This window comes from Nerophis lumbriciformis, linkage group LG11 (genome assembly GCF_033978685.3).
Source record: "Nerophis lumbriciformis linkage group LG11, RoL_Nlum_v2.1, whole genome shotgun sequence".
Classification (NCBI taxonomy): Eukaryota; Metazoa; Chordata; class Actinopteri; order Syngnathiformes; family Syngnathidae; genus Nerophis; species Nerophis lumbriciformis.
Window position 1 is genome coordinate 3,344,715 of NC_084558.2, and position 18,011 is coordinate 3,362,725.

The 18,011-nt window shown below is 41.6% G+C and overlaps 1 protein-coding gene across 1 annotated transcript in view; it reads right to left on the reverse strand.

Annotated features, from left to right (window-relative positions):
* The window catches only part of lrp2b (low density lipoprotein receptor-related protein 2b), a 65,929-nt gene that overhangs the window by 3,280 nt on the left and 44,638 nt on the right, over window positions 1–18,011 (reverse strand). The window contains exons 49-74 of the mRNA XM_061967881.1: window positions 17,007–17,208; window positions 16,638–16,933; window positions 15,258–15,774; window positions 13,885–14,040; window positions 13,626–13,796; window positions 13,324–13,547; window positions 12,572–12,749; window positions 12,300–12,496; window positions 10,655–10,900; window positions 10,464–10,589; window positions 10,271–10,390; window positions 10,067–10,183; window positions 9,755–9,871; window positions 9,503–9,640; window positions 9,293–9,415; window positions 5,625–5,753; window positions 5,418–5,549; window positions 4,377–4,502; window positions 4,172–4,315; window positions 3,932–4,097; window positions 3,718–3,846; window positions 2,858–3,078; window positions 2,617–2,799; window positions 365–484; window positions 191–278; window positions 62–126 (exon numbers count right to left, since the gene is read on the reverse strand). Coding sequence (XP_061823865.1) covers window positions 62–126; window positions 191–278; window positions 365–484; window positions 2,617–2,799; window positions 2,858–3,078; window positions 3,718–3,846; window positions 3,932–4,097; window positions 4,172–4,315; window positions 4,377–4,502; window positions 5,418–5,549; window positions 5,625–5,753; window positions 9,293–9,415; window positions 9,503–9,640; window positions 9,755–9,871; window positions 10,067–10,183; window positions 10,271–10,390; window positions 10,464–10,589; window positions 10,655–10,900; window positions 12,300–12,496; window positions 12,572–12,749; window positions 13,324–13,547; window positions 13,626–13,796; window positions 13,885–14,040; window positions 15,258–15,774; window positions 16,638–16,933; window positions 17,007–17,208 — 4,431 coding nt within the window. The remainder of the gene's footprint in view (window positions 1–61; window positions 127–190; window positions 279–364; window positions 485–2,616; window positions 2,800–2,857; window positions 3,079–3,717; window positions 3,847–3,931; window positions 4,098–4,171; window positions 4,316–4,376; window positions 4,503–5,417; window positions 5,550–5,624; window positions 5,754–9,292; window positions 9,416–9,502; window positions 9,641–9,754; window positions 9,872–10,066; window positions 10,184–10,270; window positions 10,391–10,463; window positions 10,590–10,654; window positions 10,901–12,299; window positions 12,497–12,571; window positions 12,750–13,323; window positions 13,548–13,625; window positions 13,797–13,884; window positions 14,041–15,257; window positions 15,775–16,637; window positions 16,934–17,006; window positions 17,209–18,011) is intronic.

The following is an 18,011-nucleotide window of genomic DNA, read 5'->3' on the forward strand; positions in this document are numbered from 1 at the left end:
TGGATTGTGAGTACAAATAAATACACATTCAGTAGTAGTGTTGTATTTTCTATTATTGTACTTGATGATGCCACCACGTCGTATATGTTGGTTTGGCAGTAATCTCCTTGCCATTCTGGAGGACATCTGAGACAAAGGACACAAATGTTACTTTCAACACACCATCCTAATGAGACATTTTTTTCCGTACTTGCAGAGTGCCTGGTTGTCATCAAAGTAGCAAGTGCCGCCATTTTGACACTGACAGGGTGGTGGCATGGTGGGTGGTGGGTCCAATCCTTAAAAAAAAAAAATCATCTCATTGGCTCTTTCGGCAACAATATTGACAATAGTTCACGCAAAGGTGTTTTCTAACATCACATACCTGCATCGCATTGCGTGTTACTTCCAGGGACGAATTCAGTGCCCTCGGGGCAGGCGCAGGAGTAGCCCCCCGGACGCAGTAGACATAAGTGGCTACACGTTCCTTTGCATGGATTCTTCACTGCAGACACAAGAAACTTAAACATTTAGTCACTTCTTTGTACACAATGACAAGCACTTAAAAAAAATACAGCTTGTTTTTTAATGGCTCTCAACAATTAGTTATTAATGAGATGCATAGATATACAACTAACAACCATTTGCTTTGCAACTTACAATACAGCACAAAAACTAAGATAAACATGTTATTTTTACAAAATAGCTTCGCATATAGTGATATACATTGAATTGGCGTTAGCATCTTTAATTTACAAAATGTATCAAATAAGTGTACCCCTGCATTCTTTCATTGTTTAGTATGCGGCCCTCAGTGGAAAAAGTTTAGACACCCTTGGAAGACACGATGAATGCAATCAATCTCCTATAAACAGTAAAGCATATTTATCCAATGCACAGACTATATCCCGATAGTTCTTTTGTTATTTTTAGCCGCCAAACAACAAGTCATTTTTATGTGGTGCTGTTAAAATCTATTTAGATTTTCATCTAAATTTGATAATATATATTATTTTAATAACAATAAATTATTGTAATTGTATTGATTTAAATATTGGTTTTGTAAAAATAATTTTCCTGTCTGACATTTCTTATTCTTTGTTTCTTTAATTTTCATTTTCTTTACCCATTTTTATAATATTACACATAATTGATAGTAACACTAGCAACAACAGTAAGACTAAATTATCATTATTATTATTTGAATGAGACATACGTTTATTTGATTATCTTGATATAAAATAAAATGTACAATTTTAGCTATATACATAATAAAATATTTTATTAACATAATGATCACAAATAACAAATAAAAAGCACGATCTCCCATTACTAAAGAATCCTTTAAAAATACTGAATTCAAACAGTTAATAGTTGTTCCTTATTATGCTTTTATTTTTTTTCCTGTATTGTGTAGTTACAATTATATGCTTTTACTTGTAATTGTATTGAATTGTGGACTATTGGGTTGTTGAGGTAACCAGCTAATGGGGATCCTTAATAAAAATCAAAAATCAAATCTTATCCCATTTCTGACATTTCCTGAAATTTTCACCAAAACGTTTTGAGCTATGTTACTAACAAACCTTTAGCGAATATATAACCTCCTGGCAGAGGTAATTAATCGAAGGATAAATGAAACCGCCATGTTTCTTTGTCTGTTGCTTCCAAACAGAATGCAAGAGAGTTCACTCGTTGCATTGGAGTGAACCCTCTTGTCAGTCATACACTCTCTTTGTCTCTGTGGGTGGAGGTGGGGCCGTTAGCATACACACACAGAGAAGTTCAGCGTCTGAACTTAAACCTGAGGTAACATACCGTATTTTCCGGAGTATAAGTCGCACCGGCCGAAAATGCATAATAAAGAAGGAAAAAAACATATATAAGTCGCACTGGAGTATAAGTCGCATTTTTGGGGGAAATTTATTTGATAAAAGCCAACACCAAGAATAGGCATTTGAAAGGCAATTTAAAATAAATAAAGAATAGTGAACAACAGGCTGAATAAGTGTACGTTATATGAGGCATAAATAACCAACTGGTATGTTAACGTAACATATTATGGTAAGAGTCATTCAAATAACTATAACATATAGAACATGCTATACGTTTACCAAACAATCTGTCACTCCTAATCGCTAAATCCCATGAAATCTTATACGTCTAGTCTCTTACGTGAATGACATCAATAATATTGTTTGATATTTTACAGTAATGTGTTAATAATTTCACACATAAGTCACTCCTGAGTATAAGTCGCACCCCCGGCCAAACTACGAAAAAAACTGCGCCTTATAGTCCGAAAAATACGGTAGTAGAAATGATCCGTCTCACCCCCAAAATTGTTACGTATCCCACTTTGGACTCTTCTTGAAAGTTTCATGAAAATCCGCCAAAAACTTTTTGAGCTACGTTGATAACTAACTCATTAATTAACCCAGAGGTACAGATAATACTAACAATTATTATTATAAGCATTGATAAATGACTGATTTTTATTATTTATGCACATTTGGTCAAAATAATAGGGTATGATGAATTTGTGAAAGTGTGTCTAATAAAGTACTACAGCAAAAAGAATGAAAGTGTGTCAGTGGCAGGTGACCAAACAAAAAGTTTTATGAAAAATAATATTACTGTTGATGGAGTTGTATCTCTGCTGCTGGTACACAGACACCTGGGTCAACCACGGTCCAACAGTCAGCAGTTTGGTCTTGGTCCCAGTGCCAAACTTGTCCTGCCGGAACACCTCGCCGGTCTTTCTGGTGCTCCAGTAAACATGGTCCTCGAACACGCTCACGCTGAAGGGGTTCCTCGCATCTGTGGACAGAATCAGCAGTTTCGCAATCGTCTTGTACAGTTGTCTGACTGTCCTCACCTATGTAGACTGCAGTTCTGCGGTCCTCTCCGGAGGGCATAACCGACTCGATGCGGCTCTCCTTGTAGTCTGACCAGTAGATTCTGTCGTTATTGGTGAAGTCAATGGAGAGACCGGTGGGCCAACCCAGGTTTCCCCCTACTAAGACCTTCCTTTCTTGACCATCCAGCCAGGAACATTCAATCTTGGGTACTTCCCCTCGGTCGGTCCAGTACAACATCCTGCAGAAACATTTGTCCACAAAAGACCAGACATTGTGTGGTGTTTCGACTAAACACCCTGTTGGAGCCAAATTTCCCTATTTGTTTATAATGCTTTTATTTTATTTTCTCTAATTGATTGTTGGGTTCAGCATGTTGTATTTCCTTTTTTGGCAGATTGCTCCGCCCACTTCCTGTTAAGAACCAGGAAGTGTCGACAGGGAGGGGACTGTTGCTATGGTGGGGTTACCATGGCAGCCTCCTTAAATTGGGTTCAGGTGTGAGCATGGGCAGGGCGATTGGAGGACAAACAGTTTTCGACCGTGTGGTGTCGTGTGGTGACAATGCTGTTATAATGTGCCATTCAAGGTTAGCATACTTTGTTATACAACTTACATTTGATTTAATTTAGATAGCTTGTAATAAACGGATTGTCATATCCAAACACAGTTCTACAGTACTGGACATTCTAAGATTTACACGCGTCAAACTGGTCAACACAGTCGCCCTCGGTACCAGCCCAAAGGTAAGGGCTGTACACACCCTAAAGTTACAATACCTGTTGTTTTATATGTCTGAATAGCACACAGTTAGGGTGCATGTTTTAACACATTTTCACCCTTTTTTGTGCCGCGGTTCAGGAGTAGAAGCTGGTCTTACCCCAGTCGAGGGTTGACCGCCACAGCAGCCGGCTGGCCCAGTTCAGTCTTGACCAAGTGCTTCCTGTAGCGTCCATCCAACATGGCCACCTCTAGCCTCCTCACTATGGAGTCAGCCCAATACAGGTTCCTAAGAGTGACAAACAAAAGTACTTCTTACTGAGCCTGAAAACCAATACAAAACAAAAAAGCCTCACTTAAGGTCCAAAGCTTACCTGCCCACCCAGTCCACAGCAATGCCGTTCGGTCTGGTGATGTACTTAATCCCGAGGTCAACAGCTGCGCCGATGTTGTTGTTGCCGTCATCCAGGGAAGGTATATAAGCTCTCTTAATGGCACCTGGGACAGAGCCCTCGCTGGCCACAGTGAAGTAGACCATACCTGATGGAGAACGTCAACTTATGACTTCTGAGAGTTTTTCCTCCTGGTCTTTTTTTGATTAAAATGACACTCACTGAATCCGGTGTTGTTGTGATCCCAGTCGTAGTCCAGCGCCTCGATGCGTTCAGATTCCTGTATGAAGTCGTGGTAGGCCTGCGTCTGAAGGTTGAACCTCCGGATACGAATTTTCTCGGGTAGAAGCAGCAAGGGAGTGGGGCCTAGGAGGAGGAGATAGAGGTGTGATATCAGTAGGTATTAGTTAGTATTGACTCTGCTCACCTTCTGCCTCGCACATGTCGCCGTTGCCGACTTTGCGGTAGCCAGGAGCGCACTCGCAGTCGTAGCTGCCCTTAGTGTTCTTACAGAGCTGAGGGCAGGTGCCAAACACCTCGCACTCATTGACGTCTGCAAGGTGCGAGGAAAAATTGCGGAAAAACATTTGGTACGATCAACACATTTTTTGTGGTGTATACATTCTTAAAGGGGACCTATGATGAATTTCATCTTTTCTGATTTATAAATGTTGTCACAATGTTGGCTACTCTTGCCAAAGCGTTAAATCATAAGGTTAATGCATTTTGGCGTTAGTTTGTACGCAGTTTTGGATGCCTCTGTTCACAGGGATTTGCAGTCTGACTATGTTGTGACGTCACAGCGATGTAGACGTACTTATTTGGACATTAAGTTAAGCTCTCAGCTCGAGGTGTAAGAGCGCATAATAACGCACACATGCAACATGCAGTGACATAAATACTGCTAAAACAGCGCTTTCTAAGCAGCTCTGAATTGATCGGCCAGTGCGTAGGTATAAAACCCAGCAGGTTCGGCCACCGTGCATTTTTACCGCGTTCCGCACGGGGACCGTGGTCGTTCGTATTGAGAGGCGAGCGTGCTGACCACTGGACTAAAAGCCCGACTCTTGAAGCTGCACTGGCTGGCCACTGTTAAGTATTCCTAATGTTGTGGCCGGGTGAATATATATAATGTTTATAAAGTTTATTTTCAACCGTGTCTCGGGAAAAACAACAAACAGTGCACATTTGCAAAAGATGAATTATGAGGATGGGGGAGTGGTTTTATTTGTAATCTGGGAACGTCTCCAGAATTGAACATCTTGCAGACATACTTAAAAAAGTTGTGACTGTGGCGCAAAATTTGCACAATGAGTATTGTTTGGACCACAAGGAAGTGTTTTAAATGTAGATTAAAATCATCATGAATCCCCTTTTAATAGTAACATATTGTAAGACTGTAAAAAATGTTACTTTATAAACTTAGAATGTTAACAGCACAAAAACAAAAGACACTATTATTGTGTACCGAGACAAGTGTAAGTGTTGTCCAGGTCCACCATGTATCCGGGCCGGCAGGAGCAGATGAATCCGGTACCGTTCAAGTTGATACAATTCTGTTGGCAAACCTTTTCCTCGCAATTGCGATCTTGGCCAAAATCTGGAGACAAACCACATGGCAGTGTCCGGTATTGCATAGCAGCTCGATGATACGGAGCATTCATGTGCAACTTACTGCAGCCCAACTCGTCAGTGCGATCCCCGCAGTTGTCGTTGTGGTCGCACACATAAGGCAGAGACACACAGTGTCCATTGGTGCATTTAAACTGGTCCAGTGTGCAGGGAGGCAGGGTAGGTGGGCGGCCTGCAGAGGACACCATTTTGAGTTGACAACAATCAATCTACAAACTACTAGCAACGTGGACGCAATAAACATACTGTAATTCTTTTTTTAAGGAGGGCAACACAGCGAATCAATCACATGAATGGTTTGGTTTTGTTTGTAAGTCGGAGGCTTTTCCAGGAATCGAATCTGCAGGAATCGAACCCATGCCCGCTGCCATGAAAGGTGCTTGTACATACTGTAATTCTTTCCTCCATCCAAATCCAATGGCTATTTAATCTCCCCTCAGATTTAAAATAATTTGTTCTGATTGCTGCTTAAGCTGATTGTGCAACAATTCCATAAAATTTTCTTATCTCTTGTACATTTTTTTTCTGCACGGCTTTGTTGTATCCCGCCACAGACACTGATGTCATTTTTGTGATTTCCCATTTTCCGCAGCCTAAAAGGGCAAAGAGCAGGACTGGTATTAACAATGCTCAAACTAATCTTTTGTGAGGCCGCAACCTGCTGATAATAGTGTGTTAGCTTCAATTTCAATTTATTACATATTGTTATGGGATTGTAAAATATATTCATCATACATGTAACAGTACATTCATATTAATATATGTTCTCTTTAGTAGTGTTTTATGCTGTATACAATAAACACCTTTGTATAGAATTAAAATCATAGCTGCTAAATAAATATGATGGATTTTGTACATTACCACTCATGTATTTCTATGTGTTTATTATATAATGATATTTATTTATTTATGTTTATTTGATGATACATACTATTGTACAGTACATGTTATATTTTAAATACAGTATGTATATTGAATTTGTATTATTTTTAATATTCATATTCTTCTGATGCGTTGCTACTATCAATATTATACTCATATATATATATATATGCTTGTGGCTGTCCATCGATTACGATGATGACGTTGCTCCAGTAATGGGTTATTGAGGGGGGTTTCGTATATGCCATTGCATGTGGCTGTGCAGGCCAATGCGTGACCCGCATGGTTTGCCACATGTGGGGCAGATGTAGTCCACGCTTGAGAGGGGGGCCCCTGCAGCGCGTTGATGTTGTTGTTTTCTCCTCTCAGTGGTCTGCTCCTGGAGATGAGCAATGCCGGCGTGACTGCAGTTGCGCCAGGTGTGGCGATCAGCAGCCAAGACTTCCAGTGCGGAAGGCTGGATAGCACAGCGCTTCAGGAGGGTTTTTATGTGGTCCTTGTAGCGTTTTCGCTGACCCCCAGGAGACCTACAGCCTTCCTGGAGTTGGCCGTAGAGGATCTGTCGGGGGAGCCTCTGGGTGGGCATGCGGATTACATGCCCCACCCAGCGCAGATGTCTTGGCGCAAGGAACACTTGGATGCTGGGTGTTTGGGTCCGGTCATAAATATCCACATGTGGGACTCTGTCCTGCCAGGTCAGACCCAGGATCCGTTGCAGGCAGCGGATGTGGTATCTCTCCAGGATTCTGACGTGCCTTTGGTAAGGGGTCCAGGCTTCCGAGCCGTATAGCAGTGTGGACAGACAAACTGCTTTGTAAACAGCTGCTTTGGTGGAAACTGTCAGGTTTCTGTTCAGGAAGACCCTGGTTTTGAGCCTACCGAAGGCAGAAGACGCTAACCCAACACGAACCTGGATGTCATTATCGATGTTACAGGTGGGGGACAGGACGCTTCCGAGGTAGGTGAAATGTGGAACGATGGTGAGCTGCTGGCCATCAATGTTGAAGACAGGCACTTCTGACTGGTGGGTAGAGTGTTGCGCAATGATCTGTGTTTTTGAAATGTTGACCTTGAGTCCTAGGGCGCTGTACGTGGATGAGACCACGTTAAGTGCACGTTGTAGAGATTCTGGCGTGTGGGCAAGGAGAGCACAATCGTCAGCATACTGAAGTTCTAGGATCTGTTGTTTTGTAATTTTAGTGAAGGCCTGGAGGCGCCGGATGTTGAAGAGACTGCCGTCCAGCCGGAACTGTATGTGGATGCCATCTGTGGTTCCCAGAGCTTTGTGTGAGAGGAGGGTGACTGCTGAGAGAAAGAGGTTGAATATGACAGGGGCTAGGACACATCCCTGCCTGACCCCGACTTTCACATTAAAAGAGGGGGATTGCTGGCCTCCAATGCGGACACAGGCTCGCATTCCATCGTGTAGTTGTCTCAGGATGTTGAGGAACTTTGGCGGAATCCCCAGCCTTCCCAGTAAGTCCCAGAGGAGATTCCGGTTAACAGTGTCAAATGCCTTGGACAGGTCGATGAAGGCGATGTACAGATCCTGGTGGTGTTCCCGGCACTTTTCTTGTACCTGCCTGGCTACAAAGATCATGTCAGTAGTACTGCGATCTCTTCTGAATCCACACTGTGATTCAGGCAGGATGTTCTCAGAGATGTGAGTAACTAGACGAGAGAGCATGACCCGGACAAGAACTTTCCCAGCAACCGAGAGCAGGGAAATTCCTCTGCTGTTTCCACAGTCGGCTTTGTCACCTTTCCTCTTAAAGATGGTTATTATAGCAGCATCCTTCCATTCCTGGGAGATGGCTTCAGAGGACCAGATGGAGTCAATCAATTGGTGAAGCCGGCGGGTGAGGAGATAGCCACCAAACTTCAGCACCTCAGCTGGGATACCGTCAGGGCCTGGGCTTTTGTTGTTTTTTAGGCCCTTGATGGCTTTTAGGACCTCAGCAAAGGTAGGCGGGGAGTCCAGGTGGTCGACAGGGGGAGTGGTCGGGAAATTAATATATATATATACACACACACACACACACACACACACACGTGTGTATATATATATATACTATATATATATATATATATATATATATATATATATATATATATATATATATATATGTATACATAATTGCACAATTAAATGCCTGGTTTCAGCAAATATTCACATTTTTCAAAGATAATATTTTGACAGTCACAGCAATAATGGTTCAGCAATATTTACTTTTGTTTTAATCAATTGAATTATTTATAACAACATTTATTTATTGTTTATCAGTATTCATTATTGTTGATATTAGTTATTTAGTATTTTAAATAGATTTTGTATTAACATTTGAATAATAACATTTATCTTGGTAAAAGAAAACACTGTCATATTTTGAAAACATTTTGATTCTATTCATATTAATTTAAATAAATAATGATTTTTGTTTTTTAATACAATTAAATGAAATTATATAATTATCTGTAAATACTGACCCTGTCAGAGAGGTATTATTCAACAATTTATTTACTTGTATTTACTTGAATTATATAATTTATTTATTAATTCAATGTAAATTATTTAAATACAATGTCAGTAAAATATCTTTATTAAAGGACCCTGTCTGAATGACTTACATTTTTCAAATTAAATGCATTAATTATTTGAAATTTTCAACAGTATTTTTGACTTAAAATGTAATGAATAAAAGTTACCTACAAATATATAAGTTCAATCAATTTCCTTTATTTAACCAGGTAAAGACTAATTGAGATGAAAATCTCTTTTTCAAGAGCGACCTGACACATTAGTTGATGTAAGTGTCAATTGAGACGTACATAGCTCCTCCTTCTCGTCACTCCCGTCGCCACAGTCATCATTTTGGTTGCACAGCAGGCCAGAGAAGACGCAGTAGCCGTTGGCACAGCGGAATCTAGACGGCATCTCACAGGTAATGTTCACTGTTCAAAACAAAAGAAAACACACTAATCATTTTTTACTAGCCTCCCATTATTGATGATTGCTATTTTATGGACGGTAAATCTCACGGCATAAAGCTAGCTGTTCATCGGAGCGGTCGCCGCAGTCGTCAGTGCCGTCACACACCCAGCTCGGGGACAGACACAGATGGTTGGCGCACTCAAACTGCCCCAGTGGGCACCAACGGCCTCCTGGGTAACGAGTGGCTGAGCGGGCGATAGGCATAATTTAAACCATCACATAACAAAGTGTGTGCTAAAGTGGTGAAATATAAACAGAGTTTAATTCACACAAGAAACAATTGTATTATGTTTACGTACGACAGCTGGTCTCGTCTGTTAGATCCTCGCAGTCAGGGCGGCCGTCGCACTGCAGCACAGACGGGATGCAATGACCCGAGTCGCACTGGAACGAGCCCGGACGGCATGTCTGCAACTCTGGAAGAGCGTTCGCATACGCAATGTGAACAAAACTATTGGGACACCTGGCCCTTTAAATCTAATTGCTGGATTGTTGACCCACTATTTAAGGAATCTAAACTGCGTTTACACTTTTAGGACTCATGAGACAACAACACATAAGAGTGTTCGTGTTTATTAGGTTCTGATTAGAAGTAAAAAGCATCTGCTCACCGCAGTCTCTCTCATCTGAGTTGTCCCCGCAGTCGTTGTCATGGTCGCACACCCACTTCCCGGGGATGCACTGTGCGTTGTCGCATTTAAACTCGCTCTCCGAGCAGGGCCTTGGCTCTAAATACAAAATTGGAGGGATATTTACATAAAAAAGAAAAAATCACATCATAACATTGTAGGTGGAATTCTGGCAAAGTCACGCACGACAGTCTTGCTCGTCTGAGCCGTCACCGCAGTCGTTGCGGCCGTCACACTTCCAGCGTATGGGGACGCAGCGGTGGTTGTCGCAGCGGAAATCGCCCAGAGGGTCGCAGGTCACCTCCTCTGTTAAAAAGATAAGGTTAAAAGGTACTAAATGGAGTTTAATGGCAGTCATATTTGTAGTTGCAGTACTGACCGCAGCCTTGCTCGTCGCTGTTGTCGATACAGTCGTTGGTGCCGTCGCAGCGGGCCCACTGAGGAATGCAGCGGTAGTTCGTTTTGCAGGAGAACTCGGTTTCGTCGCACTTGTAGTCGGGGCCCACTAGGAGGGGCAGATTAGAAACGTGAGGAGAGGTTGGAGAAAGCATGGAAGCGCGCATCACTCACTGCAGGTGTCGTAAGGCTCGTCGGAGCCGTCGCCGCAGTCGTCCTGCGCGTCGCACACGTAGTCGGGCGGCAGACAGTTGCCATTGGCGCACTGGAACTGACCAGGTCGGCAGGTCCTCTGGGCGCAAGTATCCGCCTCCTCGTCGCTGCCGTCGGAGCAGTCAGTGAAGCCGTCGCAGTGCCACGACATGGGGATGCACAACTTGTTCTTGCACTGGAACTGATTGTCGTCGCACCGATGGTCACCTTAAAGCATTAGTGTGAATTTGTAATCCCAGAACTCACAACTAGGGTTAAGCATCGTTTGGATTTCAATAATTCCGATTCCTCATTTCAATCACTGTTCCTAAAGATTCTGATTCTTAAATAGGTAGAGTCATCAGAAAAGCCCTCCTTTGCACAATACAACCTTTTTTTTTTTTTTAAAACAGCGCTTCTGAAAACTGTTGCTGCTTCTTCTTTGTTGGCGGCAACTCTTTCTTCTTCCTTGGCACAGGCTATTTCTTCTTGGTTGGCAGCGGCAAATTTCTTCTTCGTTCAAGGCGGCTATTTCTCTGTCATTGTTCGGCAGCTATTTATTTTTTATTGGCGGGGGGTTATATTTCTTTTTTGTTGGCGGCAACTATTTCTTCATTGTTTGGCGGCTATAGCTTCTTCGTTGTTTGGCAGCAATTTTTTCTTCGTTAGCAGTGGCTATTCCTTCTTCGGTGGCGGCAGCTATTTCATCTTTGTTAGCAGGGGCTATAACTTATTTGCTGGCGGCAGCTATTTCTTCTTCGTTGGCAGCAGCTATTTATTTTTTGTCGGTAGCAACTATTTCTTCTTCATTGGTGGCAGCGATTTCTTCTTCGTTGATCAGCGGCTATTTCTTCTTTGCTGGCGGGGGCTATTTCTTCTTCGTTGTCAGCAGCTATTTCTTTTTCGTTGGTAGCGCCTATTTTTTCTTCATTGGTGGCAGCGATTTCTTCCTCGTTGATCAGCGGCTATTTCTTCTTTGTTGGGGGCGACTGATTATTCTCTGTTTGTGGCTGCTGTTTCTTCTTTGTTGTGTGGCAGCTATTTATTCTTCATTAGTGGCAGCTTCTTCTTTTCATTGTTTCGGCAGCGCTTTCTGCTTCGTTGGTGGCAGCCATATTTCCTCTTCGTTAGTGATGCCTATTTCTTCTTTGTTAGCGGCAGCTATTTCTTCTTCGTTAGTGGCAGCTATTTTTTCTTGGCTGTTTCGGCAGCTCTTTCTTCTTTGTTGGTGACGGCCATAGTTCCTCTATTTCTTCTTAGTTGTTTGATTGCTATTTCTTCCGGTCATGCATCGAAATGAAAACATTTGAACGCTTCCTTTGGAATCGAAATGTTAGTCCCGGTTCCCATGTATGCTCAATGCCCTAGAAACCACCAAAATGTTTCCCTTTAACAATAGAGTGCATGAGAAAGTGAAAGGAAAACATAGCTATTCTTCACAACACTGTATCTTTTTAAACAGGAGGTTGCCTACAGCCACAGCTTTTAGTGCTAATCTTTTCTGACCTGGCGCTAATTAGAAATCCTGGTGGTTATTTGCTTTTGTAGGTGAATTGAATCGAGGCAATATTTAGAGCAATTAGGGAATATGAAAAATAAATACAATTTAAAGTGTGAGTGGACATACTGCAGAGGGCGGCGTCCTCATCGGAACCATCAGGACAGTCTGGATGGGCGTCACAGATGAAGCCAGGATAGGTGCAGTTTCCGTCTTTACATTGGAAGCGGCCAATGGGACAATAACGGGGCGGGCAGGTCTGAGGTTCATCCGAGCCATCTCCGCAATCTGATTGGCCGTCACACTTCCACCATATAGGAATACACCTGTTAATGAAACACTTATGACATGTAATAACTGTCTATTCCTATAAGCTACACTACCAACGACTCTTTTCAGACCTCTCGTTGTCCCCGCAGCGGAACTGAGTGCTGGAGCAGTCGGCAACACATTGGATCTTGAAACCGATAGAAATGCCGATAAAGTGATCCGGGCATTCGCACTTGGCACTTTGCCCACCCGCCGCAATCAGACACAGATGGCTGCAGATCATGGTGTGGGATGAGCACGGGTTCTCACCTGGGACACATGAGGTCGATTATGAGCTGCTGTCCATGTCAGAGAAAACACAACATGACTGGCTCAAGCTAGATGACCCCGCCCTATGTATATACCAACTTTGTAAACATTCAACGGAAAAAGCTTCGCTAAACATCTTAAAATACAGCTGAACATGTGGGAGTTTTAAGTTTGATCATTTTGTAGTTCTTCAGCAACATGATATTGCTGTTAAAATGTTACTGTAATGTTAGCATGTAGATAAAAGCTAACGTGTGTGTCCTCCTGTCCCACTCCTTAATGTTACCTAACTGTAAATGATGTAAGGCATCAATGGGGTTAGTCAAGTGCAGTTACAGCGTATTAGTAAGCTTACAAAGTGCACAAACACAGCTAACTAGCATTAAAGCTACAGAAACACAAAAATGACTGCTGTCATTACTAAAAGCAATTTAAAAACTGTCTAAATTCCAGCATCAAGGCGCGGACAACACACTTCTAATACCATATTGTGTATTATTTAGCATTAGTGTAAAATGGTATAAAATAGCTCAATACATTCAATTCTAGTTTAAGGTATGTACAAATGTCCTACTTGGTGGTTGCCTGTAGGGGTGGACCACATGAAGGTCATAAGGTCGGTGTGTGTTGTTGCCCATGATCATGCGCCCTTCGCCGGTGTATTTGTGAGCCTTTTCCACATCGTGTGTGTTCCAATCTGTCCAGTAGACCCAGTCCTCAAAGAGGGACACTGCAAAGACATGCGGCAGTGAACCAGCAATGGCTCGGTGTCGGTTTTTGCCATCCATGTCTGCAAAGCTGCAAAGGGTGGATGCAGAGATGAATCAGATATATGCACGAAGAAACAGGCTGTGACTGACTTATATGTCAACTCACTCTAGGAAGTTGAGGTGGGAGTCAGCAAAGAAGATCTTATTGGTGGTGTAGTCTATAGTCAGAGCGCTGGGCCACTCCAGCTTGGCTGTTAGAATGGCGATAACATTGCTTCCGTCCATGCCTGCCCTGCCGATATATGGAGTGTCAGCCCAGTCGGTCCAGTACAGCCATCTGTGGAGAAAGGAGGACAGAAGGAGAGCAATGAGGCATCCCAGCTTCTACAATATCATAGTTACAGATGATTCATGTTTGCATGTACCCATATTTGGGGTTCACAGCCACAGCGCGAGGCCGGGTGATGGTGTAAGTGTTGTTTCCATTTGTGAAGTGGCCGGTGAGCAGCTTCTTCATGTAGCGCCCATCCAGCTCCATCACATGCACAGAGCCATAGTAACTGTCCACCCAGTACAACTTCCTGTGACGGAAGTAACACAGCAGCTTAGTACTCGCACTTTAGAGGCATTGGATTTCAAACCTTTTACTAAAATACTTTGGCTATGTCTATCACTACATGGGTACTTTCACCAAAACAAACACAAAAAAAACAACTTTGAACTGTAAGGCAATTTTAACCAATCAGATACCTGAAGAAAGTCATTTCCGGAAGAGGCACAATAACAAATGGCGAATAACGGTTTGACTGTCAACATTTTTTAAGAAAAAATAAAAATGAGAATACGTTAGACTGTCATATCATTCAAAAAAGACAAGAACAAATAAATCAAAAAAACTCAAATAAATAAAAAAACTTAAGCTTTCCATGTCAAAATTTTGGGAAAAAGTAGTGTCAAAAAGTTTGCAGAAAATGATGTTAATGCACACGAATGTGTACATGCAGACAAAAAGCTGAAACATATTGATAAAAATCATGTATTATTAATATGTATTACCAATAAAAACACTACACAAAAAATACCCAGTTTTTAACTGCTAGACAAAAAGATGTCAACCTCAAGATCTGGCCCGCCACTTCATTTTATGTGGCCCGTGAAAGGCTGGAAATAATGTAAATAAAGCACTCATGGGCTAAATGTATTTGTTCTTTAAATTTTGACTGAAAAAAGGTACTGCTTGCAATTGCACATATTCTCAACTTAATTATTATTTGATAATGCACAAAGATATTCGGAGCATTTTTTGGGGGTTACTAAAAATGTATACTTAAATATCTGCTTGTTACCTTGACCTACAATTTCAAAGCAAGTTATCGATCAATCTGTTAGTAAAAGGTACACTTACTAAAAACAATTGTCTATTAAATTTATACATACATATATTAATATATATGTATATATATATATATATACATACATACATACATACTTCCGCACATATATATACATACATTACATACATACACACTTATATATACATACATAGATATGTATACACTTATCTACATACATATGTAAATATATCTACACATATACATACATATGTATCTATATATATATAGATATATATACATATACATACATACATACATATGTATCTATATATATATATATACACATATACATACATATGTATATTTATATATATACATATAGATAAAATAATATATGCTATGTTTTGCTATATATACAGTATAGCATATACAGATTCTACGCGTACTTGTTATGCTAAACCTACCTTCCAACCCAATCAATCGCCAGACCCTCTGCTCCGAGAATGCCGTTATCCACCAGCACCTCCCTGTTGCTCCCGTCAAAACGCATCCTCTCAATCTTTCCCACTCCGGCATCGAGCCAATAAAGCCTCTTTTCGGAATAATCATAATCCAGAGCCACCACGTTGGAGAGGCCCTGCAGGACTATTCTCAACTGGGATCCGTCGGTGGTCAGGTTGCGGATGTAGTAGCGATTGGTGTACAACAGGTAAGGGTCGACGCCGCTGTTCTGCCGACAGGTGCGCCCGTCGGGTTCCCGCAGGTATCCTGGGGCACATCTGCAGTGATAGGAGCCTGCGGTGTTGTCGCAGAGCTGGCTGCAGACGGCCGGCGTGCTGAGGCACTCGTTGATGTCCTCGCAGGCTTTGCCATCGGGCATGAGCTGGTAGCCGGGGTTGCAGGAGCAGAAGTAGCCTGTGAGCGTGTCCGTGCACAGCTGGGCACACTGGTGGACTGATGGGTTGCGGCATTCATTGATGCCTAAATGAAAAAGATTTACACTTGGCTTTAAATGTAATTTAATTGAATTTTTTTTTTTTTAAATCAAGTCAAATAACTCACTATCAAAAATGTTCATTAAATCAAACTGAATATTTACAATAATAAAAAAATTAAATAAATTGAATAATTTACAATACAAACCCAGATAGATGGATGGATTTAAAAGTATTCAAAACTAAATTAATTTCCCATTTATGATAGCAATTTAAAAAAAAACAACTTTAAATTACATACTGTAACTTCACGAAAATAATTAAAACTAGAATCTAAAACTAAATAATTATATCCGATTAATTTGAATGTACAAGCAAAAATGTTCTTCTGGAGTCCTGCAGGTGACAGTAATGTTCATTACAAAAGTGGGATGGTGTCCCACTTGGTCTCGGGGAGCAGTTCCTCGTACAAATCCAGCTTCTGTCATCCTAGTCACTGCCATTGTGTCCTTGGGCAAGACACTTCACCTACCTTGTACCCAGTGCCACCCACACTAGTATGGGACAACTATGTTACAATCTGGCTAATTTCCAGTCTGCACAGCATATTGTTAATACATTTTTAATTAAATATAAATATGATTAGTAAAATAATGTTAAAAACATTGGATTTTTTAAAGAAAACAATGATTCAGTTTGGCAATATTTGTACACTAAAATGTGTAGTGATTTAAATGGTGGTATTTAGTATTACAAATATGTTTTTTAATATATTATTTGGCATCACGTTACTCAGTTCTAATTCGATTGCCATAAAACTAATGTTTTTCAACTTCCCAGTTTTCTGGAATTCAACATTAGACATGTTTTGAACGATTCTATTTTGAGCTACTGAGTTGAGTTTCTCACCGCAGCCTTTTTCGTCACTGTTGTCCTGGCAGTCCTTCACACTGTTGCACACGTTCTTTGCGTCGATGCACTCGCCCGACTTGCACAAGTACTGATTAGGCGGGCACGTGGGCTGCGCCGTGACGCACAAGCTGTCCGCTTCGTCGGAACCGTCCAGGCAGTCGTTAGTGCCGTCGCAGGTGTAAGCCGAGTAGATGCAGGCCCCGTTGCTGCAGGTGAACTGGTAGCTGCTGCATGTGTCGTAAGTACAGCCCAGCTCGTCGCTGCCGTCTCCGCAGTCATTCACGCGGTCACAACTAAGGTAAGAGTGCAATATTTGGTCAATTTCTTATGAGCAATAACATCAGCAGATGCATATTTTCTACTCACTGGAAGGGGAGGTAAATGCATAGGCCATTTTTGCAGGCGAACTCGTTCATGTGGCAGGTCCGATTGGGGCAGTTTTGAAGCTCATCGGCCGCATCGACGCAGTCTTTGTCGCCGTCACACACAAAGTTTAAGGGCACGCAGCGTGGGTGACCCGGGGACCAGGTAGGGCAGGTAAATTGGTTAGAGCTGCATGTACGCTGACCTGTAAAGACACAAATAGTAGCGTTGTGACAGTATTTTTCGTTGCAGAACATTCCGTACGATACAGAGGTGTACCAAGTTTCGACATTAAGTCAGGGACAGAAAGTGTGACTGTCACGTGTCTACTCTGTAAATGCTGCCCAACTTTTGGCTAGTGAGAGGTGGAAAACCCTCCTCTGTCATTTTTAACTATAATCCGATGCTCTCCTATTAAATAAAAAAAATCTCAGACAAGTACCACAAGTGGCAATAGTAGGGTTTTTCACTTCCGATACGATACCAATAATAGTGCCTTGAGCATTGGTCGATACCTAATATTAATCCGATATGATATTAGCACAAATCATAGCACATCATTTTATTATTTTTTCACGTGAAATGTTAGAACGGGCTTGATCAAGTGAAATTACTCAAACAGAGAATAATGGTAGGTGTGAAAAAACAAATTATTAACTTGGATATACTTATGCTGTCCTAAAAATGAAGTGGAGTGGTAATTTGTTTTTGGCCACACCTAATGGTCACAATAATTCATTAAGTTAGGCGTATGACTCCCATGACGCAGTTGAATAATCCAGACACGTTTGTTACTCAATACTCTCTAATACGCTTTTGCTTTGGAAACTTTGTATGTGGAAGTAATATGCAACTATAATTATTCTATATTTGTTTCAATTAACAATTGTCGCCTTTTAGACGGCAATATTTTTTAAGGAGAGTTATTGCGTATGTCTACCTTGTGTGCTGTTGTGTAGCTGCTCAAACCTAGTACCGGTAGACTGTTTAGCGTTTGTAAATGACTTG